The 10,683-nt window shown below is 43.4% G+C and overlaps 1 protein-coding gene across 5 annotated transcripts in view; it reads right to left on the bottom strand.

The window, feature by feature from the left end:
- Positions 1–505: 505 nt before the first annotated feature.
- Ints10 (integrator complex subunit 10) overlaps positions 506–10,683 on the bottom strand; it is a 30,463-nt gene continuing 20,285 nt past the window's right edge. The window contains exons 14-19 of one of the 5 annotated variants that reach the window (XM_028789065.1): positions 9,449–9,528; positions 8,050–8,212; positions 6,809–6,902; positions 4,807–4,884; positions 3,940–4,017; positions 506–1,808 (exon numbers count right to left, since the gene is read on the bottom strand). In XM_028789065.1, the coding sequence (XP_028644898.1) occupies positions 1,652–1,808; positions 3,940–4,017; positions 4,807–4,884; positions 6,809–6,902; positions 8,050–8,212; positions 9,449–9,528 (650 nt within the window). In that variant the 3' untranslated portion in view covers positions 506–1,651. Of the gene's footprint in view, positions 1,809–3,939; positions 4,018–4,806; positions 5,019–6,808; positions 6,903–8,049; positions 8,213–9,448; positions 9,529–10,683 lie in introns of those variants that run through there. The other 4 variants (XM_028789062.1, XM_028789066.1, XM_028789063.1 and 1 more) reach the window with 4 other exon arrangements.

The raw sequence follows: 10,683 nt of genomic DNA, 5'->3' as shown, positions 1-10,683 counted from the left end.
TACCACTAAACTATACCCGAAGTCCTTGTGTGTTTGTTGTTAGACTTCTATTTGAATGCCTTCTTTCTATAAGCATACACCAGGATTTGCCATTCATCCATCTAATAAAGTTGACTTTATCTTTCCAGGTCTAGTTAATAGTCCTGTCTCTTGCAGCTCTCCCCAGCACTGCTCCTCCATTCCTCCTTCATGTTCATCTCTAAATGTCTGTTTGACATCACTGGCCCAGGCTTCTAGTCTGTGGGGATCTAATGGGGGGAGGGCTCCCACATGTCAAATTTCTTCAGATAGAAAACAACACACTTATTTTCTAGTCTTCTTAGGTAGCTATTTCCAAAGTACAACACAACACCAGCAGGGGGCACTCTCAGGGAATCCAAGGTGACCCCGGCATGTCACTCACATCTGAACTTGGCATCCATTAGGAATTTAACTGTTAAATATAAGGTACTATGTGACTTTTTGTTCCTGTTTTATTAATGGAATATGGACAATAACACTCAAATCACGAAATCACTTTATTTTTCTTCCAGATTACTGTCTATTCTTCAGCATTGTATTTTAAAGGTACTTGCTGGAGCCCATAAAGACTTCTCAACAGGAAATAAATAAATGAAATGAAAAAATAGAAACTCCTACTGACAGTCTATAAATAACCATAGTTAACTGTACAGCACACTAAACTAATGTGAAGTTAGGGCCAGTTTGAACACAGTGACCTTTGAGTAGCACTATTCCAATCATGACAATTGATTTAGCAAGAAAATTCTTTACACCTGAAGTTTATGCCTCAGTAGGTTAAGACCCAAAACATTCACAAGAGTGGTATTTGGGAGAAGTAAGAATGCCTGTTCCTTGTTTTTAGGAAACATCTGCAAAACAACCTAGTCTGTGGCAGCACCTAGAAAACCTAATTCTAGTTGCCTTTGTGTGTGTGTGTGTGTCTGTATGTATGTGTTTAACCATGTGCATCCTTTGTCCCATAGCAAATACAGGGCAGGGCAGGGGTGCCAGACGACTGCCAAGCTGTGCTGTTTGGCTCCAAGGGCCCAGGAGAGTGCACTGAGGCACACTGACTTCCAGAGACCCCAGCAGAGCAGAGGGGCCCCTGCACTTTACTGTTACCGATATTTCTTGTCCTGGGTTTTCAGAGACTATAAAGTACCATGCCTGCAGTGGACTTTCAGCAGGGATAGGACAGGCTCAAGTTCAATTGCGCATAAAACGAAAGGTCAAATGTTATCTTGATGTATAACACTTACCAAAGCATATCAATAAAAACACACCTGAGGTCATGGAAAACATATTCCATTATGTAAGAATATAAAAAAATCCATTCCGGCATTCAGTTGTGTTGGATCTTTGCCCCTTGCCATATGATTAGAAAAATAGAAGACAAATTACCCTACTTGAAATTAAAAATAAGTTTTTTTAAAAACTTCAAAGTTTTAGGATTTTTATTTACAAAATGGATTGACTTTTGTTTTGTACAAATTAAAAAACCTAAAGTCTTAAAAATAGAAATAACTTCCTGCACTCTGGGGATCGACTTTTAAGCAACTAAGGGCGTTAGAACTTGGTGTTGTCCTTCTTCATCAGCCCTGGTCTGGCAGGCTTGCCATGGCTGAGCCGCTGGTAGCCGGAAGGTCTGTCAGGTCAGGGTCTGCAGGAGCAAGATCTTCTCATTAATGCAGAAGCGGTGCAGGACCACCATCAGGTTCTCACCACAGCGGGAGACCTGGCGCTCCATGGCCAGGCGGAAGTCCTCCTTCACACCTTTGGTGATGCCTCGAGTGACTGTGTGGTGCCTGAGGTCAGCGAAAGGGAAACAGGAGACCACGGTTAAAAGCAGCAGCGTGACCTTGTGTTACCTGGATAGGAATCAGCCTGCCTCATAGCTAAGTATAGTCACACATTTAAACCAAACTTAAAAAGAAAAGCTAAAACCAGATAACCACTCCTGACCGTTTTTCTCAGTCTCAGTATTAGGCAGATATCCTCCCTGTTCTAGACTGGGTCATTTTACACAGCCAAACGGTAAGTGTCACCTGCTTCGACTCTGACCTCCTGAAGCTCACACAAAGCAATGCCCCGGGGAGCTTTAGGTTCCACCTTCACAGGCCTCACTGTGCTGGAGACCAGGCCACAGACCAGAGAGACGATGGTAGGAAGAGGGAAGCACATCCCAGTCACCAAGGAGCTCTCAGGGAAGGCCTTCCATGGCCGCTAGGTGCAGATTAGCTCAGGCCTCTCCAGTCGCTGGGTCCCCGGGTGCAGGCCTATCTATTCCCAGGGAGCCAGGGCAGGGCAGGTCCTCTGAGTGCAGTGTCCATGCAGACTTCTGTCCTGAGACAGACCCGTGTCACAGGCTGGAAGGGAACAATCTCTGCCTGTGAGGTTCTGTGAAGAGTAGAGCTATCCCTGTGCTCGCTCAGCTGTGGGTGGGGTAAGTGGGAGCAAAAGCCAAGAGGTGTCTAACTGTGCCCCAAGAGCCGTGCGTTAGGACGGGAAGGACAAACAGAACCCCAGAAATAAGGACAACAAAATCAACAGAGGAAAAGAAAAGTCCAGCAAAAGTCGGTGGACTCAACCACAAACAGAGGAGGAGTTTTGGCTGCTAATTTGGGAATGTGACAATTTCAGACAAACAAAAGCCACCTCTGTTCCCCCCATCCCGTGACTCTCCTCCGAGTCACCAAGTTTCCAACTAGTGAGAAAACTGAGGCTGTGGTACCACTCTAAATGCTGTGCTTCTAAGTCACGTTATTACATAGGAAGTGAGCAGAGTCACAGCCCCACAGTGCAGCAGGAAAACTGTCGTGTTTAGACTAGAGAAAACAAACCACTGTCAACAGCCCAGACGCTTTAAAGGGCTTTTTGGGAAGACAGCAGGGCCACGAGAAAACACAGTTGTGCATGGACATTTCAAGTCCAGCTGGTTAACTCAGCTAGGTGTCTGAGGGTTAAAGGTCTGGGTCCTGCTGGGCACAGACTGATGCCCACTGCTCTATGGTGCCTTGAGAAACTTCTAACCTCGGTCCCTGGACTGCACCCCAGAATTGAGCCAAGTACAAGTTATAACTATCTGCAGGCCATAGGACAGAGGACAAATTCTCCCCTAATGCTACAAAAGAACAAGTAAATATCTGCTTGTCATGGTCCTGTGGGATTGTTTCCACACGTTAACACAACACAACTCAGTATGTATGCATCAGAGCCTCTATGCAAGTCTGGATGATGTCAACTCCAGTCACGCTCCCCACGCGATGACTGACTGCACTGGTGCCTACAGCTTGGGTATACAGCATGTAGGTTTGAGAAGTGCACAGCATGACGGCCATGCAATAGCACAGAGCATGGCAGGTGTGACTCTGGTGTCAAGTGGCACAGAGATACAGCTAGGTCTTATGGCTTAAGAACAGGAGAATCTAGCCATAAAGGGATCATTTTAGCTTACTATAAATATTGCCAGTTCAGAAAGCAGAGGTCTGAAACTTTAAGGCAGGGAAAGTGAATGTCTGTTTAGAGCAAAAAAAGTCCTGATCATTAATATGGAAATGTACAATAAAGATTACTTGTGGCACATGTATGTCAAGGTCCTTAAATATTTATGACCCAAATCCTTGCATTTTATCAAAACAGAATCGCAGCTTAGCGCTTCCTCTAATACTTAGTCTAACACAGGTTTATCAAACGTGTTTCCCTCCCCAGATCCATAATGATTTTTAAATTCAACACAAACACACTGGCAACTCATGGAAAAAAAATTAAACATGTTACAATATTTACAACCAGATGGTTTGCCGAGGGATGCAGAACAAATTAAAAACAAATAAATAAAGCATGAAAAAGAGCACCGAGGGACAAAGAGCTGAAACCATGGGCGGGAAAACATGTGACAAACAGCACACTATGAGCAGGTGTTTTTCCACTTGGTACCTGTCAGCAGTCTGTATGCTGGGCTGAAGCACAGGTAAGAATTCCTGCTGCAGTAACCCCATGGGAGGGCTAGAAGGCCTTTAAAAAACAGCAAACAGCAGCATTCAAACACCCACACCAGCTCACCCTGCACTGCAAAAACAACACTCCGGAGAAGATACACGAGACTAGAAGCGGACTGTACAGAAACTTTTAACCTCCACAAGCCCCTGGCTGTGGTGTCTTCAAGGGACTGGGAGAAGCTGAGGGACCCACCGCACCCGCTGCTGGTGCCAGTCTAGAGGCGTCTTGGCTGCTGATCCCAGAGCTCTGCCCACTTGTAATTTGGATCAGTGAGGAGGAGGGAGCTGAGATGGTAGTGGGGAAGGTAGCATCTGAGAAGGTCTGATCAAAACCCAGCCTCCGTCACTCACTCTTCCCATGCCCACGTGCCCCAGAAATACACCTGGAGATGCTGGCTAGCCACCTCTGGCAGGACTGAAGCCCTGAGCTGAAAGGCCCTTCAAAAGAGGGCTCAGAAGGGCTGGCAACGTTTTCAATAAAGAAAGGGTGAGTTTCAGATTTGGGAGGAAAACAAGGCTGGGACCCATGGTTTTGCAGAATTCTGTAATAAAGATTTAGCACATTAGCTGGTAGTCACCCCAGAGAATATCTTTTTTCCCATTTTGATGCAGTCTAATGCAACTATGGTACTGTGAATATCAGCATTCAGAAACATTTCTCTAATTTAACAAAAATCAGAACAACATATCTATATAACAAATGAAGAACTGATGTCTCCTTTTGGCCTGGCACCAAGTGCCTGATGTTTGTACTGTACCTGCTTGCATCCGAGATGCTACAACTAGGACGGACTCACAACCTTACCCCAAGGGGAGGAGAGGTACACAGCTCACAACATCTCTGCCACTCATCTGGAGGGACCACCCAAAAGGTCTGCAATGGCTTCAGAGAATTTGTTTGGAACCCAAAGGGAAAAGGAATATAGATAGTTTTATTCAAAAGTCTAATCACACCTCAGTCAGTCAAAGCTGTCTTATGCAGTTTGAGTCTCTTGGTGTCATTTAGGTAGATATTATCTGAAATACAGATTTCAAATTCATATTGAGACCTCACAGAGAACATTCCTACAAGGTCAGATCACTAGTCCTGTGTCAAAGCCAAGTCAACTGTGGTTTGTAGGAGGCTTATCTTCTATAGGAAGTTCAAGGAGATTTTGGTGGACCAAAGTGGGAGGGCCTTGGAAATCAAGACAGATGCCTCCTTGTACAACTCACTCTTCCAGTGACACTATCTGGGCAACTGATATATCTCCACTTTAAATTCCAGGTCCTAGGGACTATTTGCAGGATAACACTGTTCAAATCAAGAGAATATGGGGAAAGCAGAAAGGCCCAGTATAGTGAGGCTAGAGTTCAACTGTTGAGGTTTATAGAGTCATTCCTTCACACTGCTTGAGACAGTCTCTTAGTCCTCTGCAGACTGACCCTTGGTAGGGACAGTTTGACACTAGGACCAGCTATAATATAGCACTCTGAATGGTGGGTTATTTAACTAAAAAGCTTTGCTAAAGACATGTTAGTATAATCAATTTCAGAACCTAGAAGTCCCTACAGAATGGGGGTTACCTAGGTTTCCATATATACAAGTGACCTATTCTTACACGTGGTTAACAACACTTGGAACCATGCAGTTAGGTCCCCATGACTTTGGTTCATAATCAAAGTAGTCAATGGACAAGGGGAGAGGACAGTGTGCAGGGCAACCTGACTAAGCCATCGAGTCTACAAAGCCCTCATATGCCCCTCAACATCTCCTTAGCTCCTCACTGGAACTGTTTAAGGCATGCAATATCACTTACAGGATGGGGAGGGGAGCTCCCAGTCTTCTTTCTGTTTTTTAGGACAGATTCTACTAGGTCCTACTCTTGTTAAAACACAATAAAGACGGGATGCTACTCTAGGCCAAATTCCTAAGTTACAGAAATCCAACATAAGCATTTCTTACCTCTATCCTCCAACAGCCCTAAGTCTACGAAGACAGAGCAAAGTAAGGACGTTTGCTTTCAGTAATTAAAAACTTGCTTCTGCCCAAACTGAAGGACAAAGCACGTTTCCAGGTACAGTAATGCACTCTTGCTGTTCTGGGTTCAGTCTCTTGGTGTAACTGACACTGACTTACAAACACACTGAGTATGCAGGAAGTGAGGAAGGAAGTATGCACATGGTGCTTACAGTACAGAGGATCTATTAGCCAAACTGCAGTGTGGACCGAGCAGAGAAGCAGGGTTTATGAGCTATTTAAACATCATGAGCGGTCTCTAACTTGATGTTTTCATCTAAGGTAACCTGGGGTTTCTGTAGTAGCTTAAGGGTTCAGGGGCACACTGAGGATACACTTCCACAATCATTTTTGGGGAGCAGGTGTGTTTTAGAGGCACTAGAACCAGCTAATTTGCTTTGCATTGCACAAGCAATGAGGAAGCTCAGAAAAGCTTAAGACAGTTTCTAAGTAAAAACCTGTAGATCCTCCAAACCAGTACAATGTCCAGCATAGCTGCTTTTAGTTAAATCACTTCCTGTCTAATCAGAAATGAATACTAAATTTCGGAAAGGAAAAGACATACAGAAATTTCTGTCTAGTAAAAAATTTCCAAAGTAACAAAAATATCCCAGTTTAAGCAACATTTTCCCCCAGCAATGTAGCTAAGAAATGCACGTGTTTAAGACACCCAGGACAAGTAGACCCTTGCAAACTGAGACCAGTTTGGAATCCTTTCCACTAAATTTCTGAAAGGTACAGAAATGTACAAATAAGTCATGCAGCACATGAACAGTGGGCTTCGAAGAACAAAAGATCATCTGCTTACTTGATGAGCATTCCTTGATTTGGGAGTAATTCCAGATGAATCTTCCCTCCTTCCTGGGTCCTTAAATAAGCAAATTCCTCCAGCATATCAATGTCTGCGGCCACATTCAGGTCAACCAGCAGGTAAGATGAAACAGCTCTCAGCAGATAAAGAGCCGCTTATCACTCGCCAACTAAGAACTCCTGATCCAGATGCTGACTTTTACACTAACCAAACTGCCCTATGAAAAGAAACTCATCGCACAAGATCTGCCAGGCTGGGAAGGCGCCATCACTCAGTGACATGAGAGACTCATGTCTTCACGGACTGCATGTGCTCAAGCTTCAGACCCATCAAACTGGAAAGCACTGGCACACGGTTTCCCGGGAGATAATTAAACAGATTCTGTACGGCCATACGAGCAATTTCTTAGTAAAAAATTACAAGAGACAGCAGATAGTAGGAGCTGGGAGGGATCGTCTAGCTGACAGAATATGAGTTAGACAAAGGAAGATTATTACTTCAGACCCAGCAGACAAGGTCTTTCAGATGTCTGAGAATCCAGAGAATTCCACAGACAATGTCAGATGATGCATTCTTCTGGGGGAAAGTTATGTAATTTTCATTAGTCTTTTAAAAAAATACTAAAAAAAAAAAAAAGCTGATCAGGCACTGGGCCATATGTAGTACACATATCCTGCAATTTGAGAGACCGTACTATCAAAATCAAAGAAATGAAAGCAACCAAATGGGGGTGGGGGAGTATCCTCGGTTCAAAGGCTGTCTTCCTTACAAACATGTGAAGTTGAGTACAGCCCAACTCACAGAGCAACTTGGCCTCATTAGCATAGCCTATGGCAGGTGTGGTGGTGCAGGCCCAGTGCAAACTAACACCTGATCCCAGGGGCAGCCTCTGTCCCAGGAGAGGCCACTGGGGACATTTTTCCACAGATAAAGGCCAAGGTCTATGCTAACTCAACTGCTCTGGGCTGGCCAAGAACCCATAGGCTATTTTAACTGTAGGCATCTTGGCTGTCTTCTTGGAAGTCATAGAAGTGAACAACAGCACAGGCGCCGACTGTCCTGATCCCTTGACTCAGATCTGAACTGGTGCTGAGTTTTACAAAGAACTGCCACAGCTCTACTTCTAACCCCTATTCCTCCTTTTCCCCACAAACAGTAAAAGCGGAACGGGTCACAGTGTCCGATGCCCTTGTGCTAAACATTCAGAAGCAACTGAGCTTAGTCCAGAGGAAGGATACTTGTAACATAGCTGAAGAAGTTCTCATACTGGAAATTTCCTTGCTGGCAAATCTTACTGATGGCTTTCAGGAAAAGGTTCTCTCCCCGTGGCCATTCCTGTTGGAGCAGAACAATCACATGGCCCAGCGCCATGTCGTCTCTGTTGTCTGTAAAAGCCCTCAGCTGTAAGACAAAGTTTTATATAGAAGAAATAAATCCAGGAAATATAGCCCATAATAAATATCATCTCCTAAAAAGGGGCTCTGTACATCAGTATATGCCATAAACCATTATTATTAAGACAATAAAACTGTTGTTGGACACCACAGTCTTCTAAGAAGGGTGGGTTCTAAAGACGTCCCAGGCTCCCTCTGAGGGCTGTGCATAGCAGGTGACAAGTTTTTAGATCAATGTTGGACATGAGCAGGTAAACTGGGAGTGTCTGAGTTTGAGAATCAGGGATACAGAAGGTTGAGTATTCCTACACAATGAAGAGAATAAATAGGAATTTTGTTACTGTTTTATTCTTGTCCTATGTATTTGAGACAGGGTCTCAGGAATCACAGGATGGCCCTACATTTGTTAGATAGCTGAGGATCTGCTTAGTCTTTTGATCTTCCTGCCTCTACTTCCCAAGTGCTGGGATTATAGGTGTGTACCACTGTGCCCAGTTTATGCAGTCCCAGGTTCATGGATGCTGGGCAAGCATGCTATCAACTGAACTTTCTCCTCAACCTTAGAGATATCTTTTAAGGGGACAACTATGAGTGGAAAGATGGGCAAGAAGGGCTGGAGATGACGGAGCTTGGATGAAGGAAAGACAGCAAGCAATAAAGTGTTTGGCTTGACATGGACAGGTGCATAAAATCCCAGGACTACTGCATAAAGCAGTAACCTGTTCTGTTGCCTTTTGCACACAAGCCTACTGAAACAGCTATACCCAGACCCCAAGGCACTATAGTAGTTCTACTGTAGTCAAGGGCTGTGGTGCGTTCAAGAGTCTTGGAGCCTTTCCAGTGCTACTAGGCCTTTGATAGTGCTGACCCTCATGTCTAAAAGAATTAACTCCTCATACACTGGTGACCCCAATATTTATATTGCCTTCTTCTGTAGTTAACACATTCTGACATATACAACATCAAAATTTTTATCATAACAGGCAAGGAGATTTGCTTGTCTGTCCTACAATTTATTATACATTTCTCAAGGACAGGGCTTATTTTCTACTCACCTTTGCTTAGCGTGGCTGAATTAAATATAAAACCAAAACCAAAACCCATTTGCTAATTCCTAGCCCACAAGCTTTTCCCATGCATTGCAGAAGTACAGTACAGTATGATCAAAGGTCTTAAATCATGCAGGTCCATCAGGAGCATTTCAAAAGGAGTGTGCTTCTTGCTAATCCCATTTTAAGCTCACCTTAAAGCAGGCCAGCATCAAGTGCAGGCAGTACGGCATAATAGCCTTACTGGTACAGGGCAGAAGCTTCAGATCCAAACCTACCACGAGGCCAGACTGTTAGTGAAGGTCACCATCAAAGACAACAGTTTTGACAGACAAATGTTTCACATGCTCCTTCAGTAAGATAAACAAGTCACAGAATTCAAGACACAGCAGACAACAATTAATTTTGTAATGATGACATTGGTTTTTGATCTCTAGAGTTCATTTCTCCATTTTCTTTCCTACTCTATCAAATAATTATTATATTTCAAATATGTACAATGTTATACAAGGGAAACCTCACAAACCCAATGTGCTTGTCACTCAGCTTCTGCATGTGTATAAATATTTAGCCTGTATATATATGTACATGCACCACATGTGTTCAGTTCCTGTGGAGGTCAGAGAGGTTGTTGGATCTCCTGGAAGAGGCGCTACCGATAATTATAAGCTGCCATGTAAGTCCTGGGAACATAACCTAGGTCATGTGCAAGAGCTCTCCTAACATCTGACATTTTATAAAATGCTAACATCTGGCTTCGACTTTTAAAGACTTTAATACAAATTATGACAAAGCCATTAGGGGGCTCCTTGATGCCATCCTCTTTTGCTGCTCCAGGGGTAGATACTATTCTGAGTGTAGTAAGCTGTCATTTCTATGCACTCTGCATGTTCCTGCAACTCCTATGTAATCTGGATGCCTCTGTACATGTTTGCATTTAGAAACAACACAAAAATGTCAGGCATGTTTTCAGTCTACTATGTCAAAAGGTATCATAACGTATGCATCTTCTGCAAACTGGCTTCTGTATTCTATGTTCTGTGTTTCAGGTTTGTCAACAAAGAATTTCTAGGATTACAAGGTATTCTACTGTTTACACATATATAAAAAGTCACAGATCCCACAGCTGGGTCATAGGATTTCTAAGTTCTCACTATAAAACACAATGTTTGCTCAAACACATTTATATATGACTTCATGTGTACTTGTGGGAAAAACTTTAAGCAATGCCTTTTAAATCAAGATCTCAATCTTTTTCATTATGGCCTGTGCTCTTTATATCTTAAATCCTCCTCTAGTCAGAGGCAAGAAGTACCATGGAAGAAATGTCTTTTTATAGATAGGGATCTTCTATAACACATGATACATCTAAAATGAAACATTCATCATTTTCAGTATTTATCCTTTGTGCTCGAAGGGCAAGAATATT

This window comes from Grammomys surdaster, unplaced genomic scaffold (genome assembly GCF_004785775.1).
Source record: "Grammomys surdaster isolate TR1022 unplaced genomic scaffold, NIH_TR_1.0 125780, whole genome shotgun sequence".
NCBI lineage: Eukaryota > Metazoa > Chordata > Mammalia > Rodentia > Muridae > Grammomys > Grammomys surdaster.
This window is presented reverse-complemented; position numbering and strand designations above follow the sequence as displayed.